This window comes from Lolium perenne, chromosome 2 (genome assembly GCF_019359855.2).
Source record: "Lolium perenne isolate Kyuss_39 chromosome 2, Kyuss_2.0, whole genome shotgun sequence".
Lineage (NCBI taxonomy): Eukaryota > Viridiplantae > Streptophyta > Magnoliopsida > Poales > Poaceae > Lolium > Lolium perenne.
In genome coordinates, this window is record NC_067245.2 from 245,742,951 (window position 1) to 245,756,972 (window position 14,022).

The 14,022-nt window shown below is 41.9% G+C and overlaps 1 protein-coding gene across 3 annotated transcripts; it reads right to left on the reverse strand.

Moving 5' to 3' along the window:
* Positions 1–8,458: 8,458 nt before the first annotated feature.
* On the reverse strand, positions 8,459–13,759 carry LOC127335484 (UDP-rhamnose/UDP-galactose transporter 6). Of its 3 annotated transcripts, none has more exons than XM_051362137.2 (6): positions 13,504–13,759; positions 12,245–12,433; positions 11,515–11,699; positions 11,232–11,432; positions 10,167–10,328; positions 8,459–9,175 (listed from the first exon to the last, which is right to left on the reverse strand). In XM_051362137.2, exons 2-6 carry the CDS (start codon positions 12,372–12,374, stop codon positions 8,864–8,866), a joined length of 990 nt encoding a protein of 329 aa, XP_051218097.1. In that variant the 5' UTR covers positions 12,375–12,433; positions 13,504–13,759; the 3' UTR covers positions 8,459–8,863. The 3 variants fall into 3 exon arrangements, with proteins under 3 accessions (XP_051218097.1, XP_051218096.1, XP_051218095.1); XM_051362136.2 differs by having other exon boundaries at positions 12,245–12,458; XM_051362135.2 differs by having other exon boundaries at positions 12,245–12,441; positions 13,504–13,758.
* Between the last annotated feature and the right edge of the window lie 263 nt (positions 13,760–14,022).

Genomic DNA, 14,022 nt, shown 5'->3' on the forward strand with positions numbered 1-14,022 from the left:
CCTTCGTGGGGCTTTCTCGAGGAACAAGGTGAGGCCTTCGTGGCCATCTAGCCTTCGTGGTTAGCACCTCCTCAATGCATATGTACTCCCTTTTGTGGGAGGAACTGCGGAAAATAAACCTCGTCTCGTCTCCGCGTCCCCGGTTGTTTCGCTCCCTCTCTTTACTAGCTTGTTCAGTTCCTTTCCTTGTTGCACTAGATAGGATCATACTAGGAACACCCCTATCACCAAAGTCACCACCTTTACTTCCGCATCACACTAAAATTGAAAAAGGCATAAAAATTGTTTAGCGACCATTCACCCCCCTCTTGTTCACTACGATCCATTCAGTAGCATATGGTTGGATCCTAATATTCTTGTGTGGGAGAGAGACACACTCCATTTTAATTGCATAGAACACTCTAGTTTTCACTCTTATTGTTCTGCAAGTGTTCTAGTTTGCTAGTACTGCATTTAGCTCTTGGTTTTCCACTCATATTTTGTTCAGAACTTGTTAATTTTGTTTATTTATGTATGATTATCTCTCTGGTATTTATTGATTGCTATCTATGAGAGTTGTGTCAAATAAGTTGATTGGTGTTGGACACAAGTAAAATGTTTCATGTTTATAGTGATGTAAAAGAAAGCTTGTCTAGACTGTGGTATAGACTTTGTGAAAGATCGAGATGTCGCCTAGAGGGGGGGGGGTGAATAGGCAATTAAAAACTCTTGCGGATTTGTCTTGTAAGAATGCGGAATTAAACTAATGTTTAGTTTACAAGCACAAACCCTAAATATGCTAAGCTCAACTAAGTGTAACAATAGCAACTAGAGCTAAGCAAGATAGGCACAAGATATATGTAGCACAAGTGATAGCAAGATATATGTACTTCAAGCACGATGGCTATCACAAGGAAAGAGAGCTCGGGTATAGAAATAACCGAGGCACGCGGAGACGAGGATGTATTCCCGTGTTCCCTTCCTTTGCAAGAAGGTACGTCACGTTTGGAGGAGTGGAGGTCCCACGAAGGATTCTCCACGCCACGAAGGCTCACCTTATTCTCCGAACCACACCCATGAAGGATAATGGTCCTTTCCTTATGGTTAGCTTTTCCTCCGCTCCGGAGATAGCAAGCTCCACAACCACTTCACAAGCTCCACGAAGGAGAAGCCCGGGCCTCTTCACAATCTTCTTGAAGAGATCACCGGAGCACAAACCAAGCCAACTAGGAGGTCTCCCTCCAAGAGTAACAAGCTCATGGTCTCTCACTCGAACTAATCGTGGTGGAGAGCTCAACACTATGCAATGATGCAAAGCAAGAACACTAGAGGTGTTCAAGTCCTTCACACTCAAATCCCACCAAAGCAACGAATGCTAGGATGAGATTGGAGAGGAAGAACAATGGGGAAAATCAACAAAAGACTCCAAGATCTAGATCCCAAGAGTTCCCCTCACTTAGAGGAGAAATGGATGGTGGAAGTGTAGATCTAGATCTCCTCTCTTAGATCCCTAAAGAATGAGCAAGAATCATGGGGGGAGACAAGAGAGAGAGCAAGTTCTTCAAATGCAATAATGGAGGAGAGAGAATGGGAAGAACTAACTCTGCCCAAGGTGGAAGAAGGGCTATTTATAGCCCAAGAGCAAATATAACCGTTGGGGAAAAGTTGGGCTGATTCAACCATCGAGGAGGCCGGTCAACCGGGCCTGGGGCCGGGCCGTCCGGTCCAGGGCCCGGTCAGACCGGGCCACAGACCGGACCAGCCGGTCCAAACCTGGCGGCAGACCGGACCGAGACCGGAACGTCGAAGTGTCGCGCAGTAATCCTTCCGGTAGGCATCAGCGCAAAGGCCGGTTGGCGCCCGGCTGTGCGCCCGGTCAACCGGGCGGCAGACCGGAACCGGCCGGCGCATGGGCCGGTCCGACCGGGTCCCTGACCGGGTGAGCAGGAAAACATGTTATACAAAAACTGTGATAACTTTTGTGTCCGGACCCCGATTGACATGAAACCAATTTTGTTGGAAATATGGAGACTCCTCACAGAACATTTTAGATGATTTTAGAGAGGGAGTCTCCCACCGTCAAGAAACGGTGAAGACGTCCAAACTCGAAAACGCAATAGAAGATGCATGCGGATTCCGTTTTCGATGAACTTGGGCTTGTTGTAAAGCTAGCAACAAGCTCCAGAACCTCACACAGAGAAACACCAAGAAGCAATAAGGATATGCAAAGTATGCAAAGGATTGAGCTCCCTAAGACGATGTGATCAGGTTACTCAACCGAAAGCCCCTCTTAATAGTGCGGCTATCTATCCTATAATCCGGTCTCCCAACATCCACCTTGAGACCGGTAAAAGGAAAACCTAGAAAGGCCATACCTTTGCCTTGCGCATCCCGCTTGATCTCGATGATAACTCTTCAAGCTTCACTCAAGCCGGAATGCCTCACTTGATCAATGTTGCTTCGTGAAGACTCACAAATGCTCCCCCATACACTATGATGGGAAAGCTCCATTGATGCACATCTTCACATGTCCATTATCACCAAATGGACGACAAGCTTCAAGCATGTGATCCACTCAAGATGCTCATCTTGAACTTGCCCAACTCAACCTTGTATCTTCTCATACTCACTTAAGATAAAGCATGGCTAATATTGAGTTCCACATAAGAACTCCATCTTCATTTCATCTTCTTGATCATATCACATATGTATCTTTAAATCGATGATCTTGATGCCAATACACAAGGTGTATCTTTATCTTCATGGCATCCATACTTGAATCCAACACATGGAATACAAGAAGTACCTATGGAATATTCCTTCATATAAACTCAATGAAAACATTAGTCCATAGGGGTTGTCATTAATTACCAAAACTACACATAGGGGCAATGTACCCTTACACTTTGGCATGTCATATTGGATGTTATTCTTATTATATGCTTAGTACTTATTGTTGTAGCATGACTTGTGTCAAATAGCTGAGAGTGCATAATGTGCCATTAAAAGAATCATGATTTGTTTCCATCATAAAAAGCATAATATATTGTGGTATTATCCTTTGATGTTTTATTGGGTTGACTTGGCACATGTTTATACCATGTTATGACTACAACCAGTTCCCTATTTATGCTGTTTTGTATTTCTGAAAATTTGTACAGGAAATATTCTCGGAATTGGACAAAACAAAAGCCGAAGATCTAATTTTTCCGTAACGAAGACGAAGTCCAGAGGGGGCATGAGGAAGCGCCATAGGGCGGCCAGACCAGGCCTAGTCGCGGCCCAGGCCCTAGCCACGCCTAGGGGTGGTCTGGAGCCCCCTAGCCTCCACCGACCTCTCCCTTCCGCCTATAAGAAGCCTCCCGACATGTGAACCCGAAATCAATCAGCCTCCATCCACAAAAAGTTCTGTAGCTCCGCTGCCGCTGAAGACAAGATCCGGGGGACATAAATCTCTGTTCCGACACCCTGCCGGGACGGGGAATTGCCCCGGAGCCATATCCATCGACTCCACCACCATCTTCATCGCCGTTGCTGACTCCCATTATGAGGAGTGAGTAGTTCTCCCCCGAGGCCAAGGGCTTTACCGGTAGCTATGTGGTCTATCTATCTCTCCATGTATGATCTTTATGTGATCATGAGCTTTGTAATCTAGTTGAATAAGTATATGTTATTCTTCAACTATTGTGCTACCCAAGTGGTTTTATTATGTGATCTCCGGGGACACCTTGTCCAACGGTGTGGGAAGGTGACATTGTGCACACCGTGTTTGTTTCTTAAGCTTAATTTACAGAAATACTTATGAATTGTTGTGTGTAGTTAGTACCATCTTTGTATGCTCAAAGTGATAGCGTGAGTTGTCCATAGATTAGGAATGCGAACTTTAAGGAATGCTTATGCAGTCCTACGCAGTGAATTTGTGTTTGTTATCAAACCGGAGAGTGGTTCAGAGTAGCATAGTGAAGTGATAATATCTATGTATTCAATTATGACATCATTGTTGAGAGTGTCCACTAGTGAAAGTATGATCCCTAGGCCTTGTTTCCAAGCATTGAAACACCGTTTACAACCAGTTCTGCTACATGTTTGCTTGCTACCATTTTTATTTAAGATTGCAATTACATAATCATCCATATTACTTGTATTTCTCATTATCAAAAAAATATTACTTGTATTTCACTATCTCTTCGCCGAACTAGTGCACCTTACCCTTCGGGTGTTCATAGGGAAGCTCTCTAATAGATCACTTAAGACAAAGGGAATTAACTACAACACAAGATTTAAACTTAAGATGATATATTTATCAAAATTTAAATGTATCTATATGCTTTTACTGTCTAGATACACGGGGTTTATGCCAGGACCTCAATAGCCTACTGTGGCATTTTTTGTGGGGCAGTAAATAGGGGAATGAAATAATTGTTGGGTTTCATAGGAGGACATGACGATGCCGAATTATTTTGGAGGGCCAGGGTTCCAGGACTTCAAATGAGGGGCTGAGCCGGTATGATCATGTGGTGAGAGAAGTAAAGGCAAGAGTTGGGATGTTCCAAGACATGCAGGTTGTGCATGAAGGAAGAGCCTCAAACATCAACGCACATAATCTAGCCAAGAGTTCTGTGATATCTTGCCATGGGCATGCATATGTAGTTTCGGATTCCACTTAATTAAGGTGTGTGTGAACTACTCCCTCTGTACTGAAATACTCTACATTTTAGGCCGAAATTTGTTCTGAAATACTCTACATTCTAGATTTTAGTCAACAAGAACACATAATACAAAGCGGTCCTCCTTTATCTATTGAATGTCAATATTTTTAATGTAGCTTAGATTGGTTGTTTACCTATTTAAATAGTACTAATAAATGTAGTACTAATTTATCTGATTTTCCCTAGAATGTAAATTAAAACAGAACATAATGAGTAGGATGTAACGATATAAATAAAGAGGTGGACCGTTGCTCAAAAAATTTATAGAAACAAAAGGTTGTGATTTTATTGTCAAGTAATGGTGATTAATTATAGCAATATCAGTTGCAACGTCTCAACATGAGAGCCTCTTTAATTGATTTGAGAAGTCATTTGAAAGCCCGACTTTCATTTTGTTTGTAGCATTTTGAAATGAATACATGTATTCATTTCATTTATATTGTAATTCCAGAAATGGACACTTGTTTGATTGCCACATGAATTGTAAATGACAACATAATTCAATATTGAATTTGTAAATGGCTTTCATAGAGAAACGCAAATGACAGGTCTCAGCTCGGAATCGTGTTTACCCATGGAGTCATTTTGCTGGATTTCCTAAATGAAATGATGACCCAATTCCGTGGCAGCCAAACAGCCCACCTATGGAATTTCAAAATGAATTCCAGAATTCCAGACCCAAATGATGGATACCAAACGACTTCTGAAGGATATTTCAAGACTAAGTATATGATTGGAATCTTCATAATTCTTCCTACGCCCTATAGTCCACAAAAAATGTTAGAGGTCGTTTGGTATTCATCATTTGGGCCTGGAATCCTGGAATTCATTTTGGAATTCTATAGGTGGGCCGTTTGGTTGCCACAGAATTGGGCCGTCATTTCGTTTAGGAAATCCAGCAAAATGACGCCATGGGTAAACACAATTCCGAGCTGAGACCTGTCATTTGCGTTTCTCTATGGAAGCCATTTACAAATTCAATATTGAATTCTGCTGTCATTTGCAATTCCTGTGGTAACCAAACAAGTGTTCATTTCTGGAATTACAATGTAAATGAAATGAATACATATATTCATTTCAAAATGCTACAAACGAAATGAAAGCCTGGGTTCCAAACGACTTCTTAGAGTTTTACTTTAAATTTAGAGTAAATTAAACTAAAACTCGGCACTTGGGAGTACATGGGTTGTGTGATTTTGAAAATTAAATCACCTTGCTATGTGTTGTGATGCATTTGTCTTATATAATCAGTTGTACAAAAATAGGCATAAGAGTAGTTAAAATCGGATCAAACAAACACTAAAATAGGCAAAGACTGGTTGGAAAAAAAGGAACATCATAATCCATAGCAACGCCACCTGTAGCTTGGATACTATATGAAGTGTTCATCAATGGAGTTCTTTGCACCACATTTGTATTTGTGGTGGTGATGAACTACAACCTATCGATTCCTCTTTTGAATCGAAAGATTACATCACTAATGCTCATGGTTCTTGATAAGTAATTTATGGTACGTTGTTGTTTGTGGGATGTTGATGTTAGGTTTCTAGAAAATTTGAGAACTATTTTGTGGTTATGTATGTATTGTTCTTTCACTTTTGGACTACATCCTTTTATTTTTGTTGGATTTTTTTACTGTTGGTTGGGTTTTTTAAAGCGCTATTAAAAATATATCACACTATTAGCACCATATTTATAGGGTGTATAGCATTTGGAATAGGCCCCCACTATTTTTTTAGCAAGCTATTTTAAACAGTACAAAAAACACAAACTATATATGTCCTCGAGGTGTCTCACACTAGTCGTTGCCGCATGTCGACTTACCTGATGATGTAGGATCAGCCGCCCAAGGAAGAAGACACAAGCACCCACCGTAGCCGGATCTATAGAAACACCATCTCATAGAAGCTTTGTGATCCATAATATTCATTTGTCGCATACGACGGATCAAGCTAATCCATGATCGAGAACTGGCTACGGAAACGCATCATGCCTTGTAGATACCATATCCTCCACCTTGTAGGGACGTCGTCGGAGGAGAAGGACAAATGCAACTACCGTAAGCAATCCAGCTTGTTATAGAAAACAGTATTGTCCTTATTGACCGATGTCTTTGCCACCACCACAGTGGGTTAAAGCCACAAAAGTAGGCTGATCTGAACAACCTGAACTCACTCACTTCCCGTGGATTCGAAGCCAATTCCATGAGAGCCAGGATGGAATGAGGAAGACTTATATGTCATTGCCTCGTTACCGTCACCAAGAAACTCTAAAATAACCAAACAAAAGTAATGAAAGGGTTGAAGGCAATTCTCGGTTAGTTTCGAATTGTAAATCACATAGTAATAGTAAATCTAAAATCAATTTTGGTTTCTTCTAAATCCTATGATACAAGGACAAATCCATGTCCCGGGCCGTGCATGTCTGCTTCACCCGTTGATGCTGATCAACCACACAAGAAAAGAGAAGCAAGCACCCATCACATCTGGATTTGTATGAACACCATCTTGTAGAAGCTTGCCATCATATTCGCCCAACATATCCAATCCATGATCAAGCATCAGCTACGGAAACACATCATGCCTTGCAGATATTGTATCTACCGCCTACTGGAGGCCTCAACCAGAGGAGAGGCCAAACACGACCATTGTGAGCAGTTCGCTTTGTGACAAAAAAGATGGTTATCCTTGTTAACCGACACCTTTTCACACACCAAAGTGGATCAAACCCACAAAAGTTGGTGGACTCTGACCACCTGAACTCCTCTTTGACTCGCTTCCCGTGGAGTCGAAGACAATTTCGTGAGAATGAGATTGAACGAGGAAGGCTTATTCTAACAAGAGCGTTTTGCGACCGGCTAGCACCCTCACCAAGAAACTCTAAAGCTAAGAAAAGGTAATGAAAAGGTTGAAGGAAATTCTTGGTTAGTTTCAAATGGTAAATCACACAAGATTGACTTTAAAGTTTGTGTTTACACCCGAGTGGAACTATCCTCGTTCAATAGTTCCGAAAGGGAACTTCAGGACTTTTAGTTTGTCGCCATTACAAATTTACAATGAAGTTACAAGTTGGACCAAGTAGGTCCTGCCGGACCAAAATGGCCTACACGTCATTCGAGAGCTCGAGGGACTAATAATGTAAAGAATTGCCATGTTGACACTGACAGTAGTTGGCGCGGGTGGGGCGTGATGGTTCTTTGATTTGTTTTCCCTACAAGGAGACGCTCCAAGTCGCCGCGTTTTGTCGGTTTGATTGATTTGTTCTTGGTATCCATTGCATTGCAGTATATTGCGTCACAATTCCCGCCTGGAATGGCGTCAGAGCGCAGCTGGAGCGGTGGTCGGGCCCTGACAGTGCTCAGCGGTCGGCAGCGACGACTCGTGCTCCCTGTCCCGTGGACGCGCGGAAGGAAAACTCGATACGAACAACCTCAGATCCCTTGGTGCTTGGCAAAACTGTTTCGAAATTTTGCCTCTAAATCCGGCACCATCGAAAATGGAGAGAAATGGTCTCACAATTTTATTTCTCATATCCATCGGACCAAATTTCGTGCGTTTGTACGACGACTTTGAAGACACGTATTGTAGGGCTAGACAGTATTGTAGGGCTAGACAAGAGTACGGCTAGTTCAAAAATGTCATATACAATAAAAAATTTAGGGCAAAAAAGGCATGCGCATTGTACCGAGTGGAGATGCAGATGCTCGCACACCTACACAATTTCAGCTCCATTGAATGGAGCCGAAGATTCTGAAATAGTCTCACCAAGTATTAGAGGAACTGCCACTTGCCAGAAGAGGAGACAACAAACAGTAGCAGTTTACACTTTACAGCTTGTTCGATTTCAGATACCAGTTAACAGAGCACAATGCTCGCATCTAATGACTCTGGCTGACAAGGTGTAAACGTGTATATTACGATTGTTGAGGAACAACAGTCATGAAATCACCTAGTCTTAACTGAAAAGGCCTGCCCACGTAACCTATGTAGAGTATTTCCTGAGAAATTTCGTGAACTCTCTTTCTTTTGTGGCCTACATTTCTAACAACTCTGTAGAAACATTCCTCGAAGGAACCGTGTACAAGGAGGAAAAATCTCGTGATCCTTTTAATTTAATTCGATATAAGACGGGAGCCATATAAATAGCCGGTGATAAGAACTTCAGAGGCTTCCAGCTCATACTTTATCATCCAGTTCCGACTGCGGCGACTTCGGTGCCTTCTCACTGGGTACACCCTGCCGCTCCTTGCCTCCAGGTTTCGAAGATGCGCTGCTGTACCATATCATCCCAACCACGGCAAGGACCATCCCAACCGCAACGTGGAAATTCAAGCCTTCTTTCCCAAAGAACAGGAACCCCAGGGTTAGCACGAGAATAGTCTTCATGTGGCCGATCACTTGGAACGTGACTGCCGTGAATCTCCCAATGCATATGAACTGGCTTAGATTGGTTCCGACTGCAATCACGCATGACAGCACAATGAAGAACTGAAAGGCGAGTGGAGGAAAAGGAGAGTCAGTGTCAGTCAACACGAAAACTGTGATGTCCAAAAGCAAACCATGTGTAGAAGAATCGATACAAAGCAAAAAACATCAGTCATCCATGTCTTCAAAGGCTCAAAGTATAACACAGCCAATACTAAGGATGGCAATTTTACCCACGGGTACGGGTGCCCGCGGGTACCGTACCCGCATGGGCAGGGTATGGGTACAATTTTATACCTATGGGTAGTACCCATACCCTACCCGTTAAGTCATGGGTAGGGCACGGGTATTGCTTTGTACCCGCGGGTATACTCATACCCTGCCCATTTATTGTCAATTTCTTATATTACACGTCTACTTTTATTGACTTATGAGTTACTATATGAGAACGGGATTTATATTTTTTTTTAATTGTTATGTACTCAACTACCTGTTATTGAGTTGAGATAATTTATTTTTTAATCGAATTTATTATCGATAAATGTAAAATTGCGAGAAACTTAGGTATAATTTAACCTACCCACCGGGTACCCGATGGATACGGGTACCCGCCGGGTATGGGTATGGGTAAAGTTTTATACCCATGGGCACGGGTATGGGTAGAAGTTTATACCCATCGACTATACGGGTATGAGTTTGGTATTGCTCTACCTGCCCATTGCCATCCTTAGCCAATACAGACGTTTTTTATATGAATTATGTTTATCTATATAAATTACTATCTAACTTTGCGGACAACTAGATCCTTCAATCATTACACAACCTTAATCATGAAATCAACTACCTGCGTTTTATGGGTGCCAAAGGTAGAGATTCAGAATTGTGCCATATTCCAATTTTAGAAGCAAATGAATGCAACAACAATTGAGCTACAGTAATCTTTCTCATTTATATAATATATGATGTACTTTCTAACTACTGCACCGTCATATACTGATGGAATGTTGGCAAGCATCACTATGCCATATATATATTCTTCAGTTTGTTTACATACCGTCACTATGCTGGTGTAGTGAAAAGTGTCGATTCTATTTCCGGTCAGCCAGAAGTCAACAAATGGGCCTAATATCAACAGGGAAGCTGCTTGAGCTGGTGCAGTATGACCCAAAAGTTTGAGTGAGTTGAGCGAGTACTTCCGTTGAAGGTAATTGACATACTGCAGAATAAAGGATGAGAACAATAATTTATTACACAAGAAATATAAGTTCTGAAAACATGCAAAAAATAAACTGAGTCTAGGACAAACCTTCTGCGGTCACAAATAAATAAGCGACAAATGAATAGAACCTTACTATTTACTAGCTAACTACTCCTTCCGTTCCCAATTATAAGAGGTTTTAGCAGTTCGATTTGAACTGCCAAAACATCTTATACTACCTCCATTTCAAGGAATAAGGCGCACACGCATCCCAAGACGAACTTTGACCATAAAAATTAAGCAACAAAATCTTAATTATAATATATGTAATTAGTATTGTTGGATTCGTATTGAAAAGCACTTTTTAATGATATTAATTTCATACAAACAATCTTTATCTATTTGAAGTAATTCTTGGTCAAACAAAAAGCTCGTAAAACGAGGGCGCCTTATTCCTTGAAACGGAGGTAGTATTAAGGAACTGAGGTAATACTATTTTTAGGCATTAATTGGGCAAATTTTCTGTATATGTTAGTCTCCCTTAGAACATAGAGTAAAAGAAAATGCTATAAAAGAGATATCAGAGAGCCATCAAAGACCTCAGCTAAGCTAAATAAGATAATGAAATATATACAGTAACCTAGGCCTTCAAATGAAAGCTTTACATCGGATGTCATACATGCCCAGTCTAGTATCTTGTATTTATTATAACCAGGAGTAGCAGCTAAGGCATCAGCTAATGTAGTCATCTTTTTGTAATGACCTTAATGAACAAAGGTTGCAGTCTACAGAGACTGAACTATAAGCAGAAATAAAACAAGCGGTAGATATTGATATGCTATAAGTTGATGCCCACCAACAAAATAGCATATAATGTACAGCAGCAAATAAAATTAATTCACTGACATTCTCAATACTTACATGCTGTTGCAATGCAGTGCCACAAACTGCTATTACGGCGGCTACCAATCCTTGCGCATTTACACTGACATCAGAAACTGTACACACTCCCACACCTACAAGGACAACCACTATGCTAAGCTTTGTATCCCTCGAGTAACGGAAATTCTCAAACAGGACCTCCATAATGCATAGAAGTGGAATTATAGACAGCTTCGCAATCTGAAGACATAAAATGGTGAAAGAAAAATTAGTATATAAACTACATTCATAAATTGAACAAAACAGGAGTTGCAGTTTTTACCTGATAGAAGCCAACAGAATTCCACATCAAACTAACATTCATCCCAACAATTGATAGGTTCGCGAAGAAGACAAACTTTACTAATTCTGACAGAGGTAAATGAGATGGCTGAACGTATCCTAACCATTTCATCACCAATGTCATCAAAGTGGTGGTTGCAAAATGCAGCCCAGTCAATGTTGTAGCTGCACCAACAAAAACAATAGTACACAATATTAGTGGCAACAAAAAAAAAATCATCAATACAATAAACATATCCATTTATGAACTTCTGGTCAGCAGCGCCCAGATAAGAAGTTCTAATATAATTCCCGTGACTGTTATAATCTGAAACACATCGTACATATATTGGAAATTTGTTGATTCTCAGTTTGTAAAATTGCAAGTTCAACCAGTTCAGTGTTCCTCGGTAAACTTCACAATATTTCACAGAATTAAAGTCCATACAAATTCAGATAAGGATATATGCAACCCAACCTAAGTTCAGCCAGTAATGTTCCATGGGGTCCATGCTTGCAGATTTTTAAGTTCAACCAGTTCAATGTTCCAATGATAAATGCCATAATAGCTTCCATTGACAAAAATAGATTTACATGTCAACACAATTTAGACAAGGATATACGCAGCAGAGGAAAAAGGCAAAGTCCACTCAGCCATTATATAGTTGGTGGGTAGCACAGCTGGACTGTTTGGCATTTAAACATAACAAGGTTTGGCATCCTATTCTTACCAAAGCTAAACCCATGTGTAGCCATCAAGGCCTTGTTGACCATGATTATGCCAACCGAAGTGACAACATTGAACATCCATGCCCCAGCATCTAACGCTGCCTTTTGCTCCGCCTTGCTTCCTGGCGCCATGTTTGCTTATCATGTAGGGTCCAATGCTAGTTTGGATGTACGAAATCGCCTGCCTTCAGCTGTGCACCTAACATGAGAAAGTAGCTGCCATAAGTAGGACAGTTAATACCAGCAAAGATAGGTAGTACTACTGCCAGACATCATTAGATTAGTAGCCAAGTGGTAATGCCTATTCTTGAACTTGAAGCAAATTATCTCAGAATGCCGATGATGTACAGAAAAAAATCACGCAGACACGCTAAGGCGAGCTTTCAGTCTTTCACCATCCAGTAATCACAGTTGGAGAATTTACTGATAAAGTAAATATATGGACTAAGACTGTGATCAGCCTGTTCTTCAGAGCTGTGTATCAGTCATCCTGTATTGATTAAAGCCACCACACCGAACTCTAGTAGTGTATTGTTAGGCAAGGCAGACGCTTCAGAAAATCAGTCTGTTCCTATTGCTTGAACGGGTCAAACAGGTTTGAGGCCAAATAATCACATCTCCTACCGTGTGGAGGACATATAGATGGTGGCGCCGAGTTGGAGATATATACTGATAAAGTAAACTATATGGACTAAGACAGAGCGCAAACTAAACAAGTGTGATGAGTCTGTTCTTCAGAGCTGTGTATCAGTCATCGTGTATTGATTCAAGCCACCACACCGAACTCTAGTACTGTATCCTTAGGCAAGACAGCCGCTTCGAAAAATCAGTATGTTCATATTGCTTGAACGGGTCAAACCGGGTTGAGGCCAAATAATGACACCTCCTATCGTGGGGAGGACATGTAGATGGTGGTGCCGAGTGTGCACCGACAGGAATTCCTTTTGTGGAGGTTAGTTTGGGTTTAAGACTGTAATAACTGAATTAAAAAAGAAAATTACCCATATATATATACCTCAGAAAACGATGTCCGCAGCTAAAATTAATTTACACAGGGGAACACAAGAGGGAGAAATCGAACCCTAGGAGACGGAAATCGCCGCGATTCTCACGCGGCAGTGTTACCCCAGATCCCAGTAATGAGAATTAATAAATAAGAGAAAGCAAAGCCTCATACGGAGTACTACATACAAACAGTGGAGATTAGAGCATGTAGAGTGACGACGAAGGATGAAGGGGAGATTAGCTAGGTCGTTCGTACCGACGGCGCGGCGGGAATGGGAATCGGGGCCGGAGATCGCTCGCTCGGGCGGGTGGGCGAGCTCTCCAGTCTCGTCTCCGGGGGCACCGGTCGGCGCTGCGGCACTGGAGGAGAGGAGGAGGAGGAGGAGGAGGAAGAAGCGAGAGGCGGAGTGGAGTGGTCTACGCGTGTGCGGATCTGGTTGGGTTTGGGGTCGATTTCGGGATCGATCGCATGGGGGGGCCTGACTGAGGAAGGGGACGAGTAAAGAAAGAAGCGTGCACCGCCCACTAGCCAACGTGTCTGCCGGTTCTAGTGCATTTCTTTCTCCGACTGCTAATAATTCAACCCAAGAATCTTTGGAATGTTCTTATTACTCCGTATATAATCATCGTCTAGTCTAGGAGAAAAATAATGCCAAATGGATCACAGCACGACAGAGTGCAGACATCACAGCAAGGTGGCACGTCGGCCACCGAGAAGAGGAGGTACAAGTGTCATGTGTGTCCAAGTTTTTTTTCTTCTCGGCGACTGTTTTTG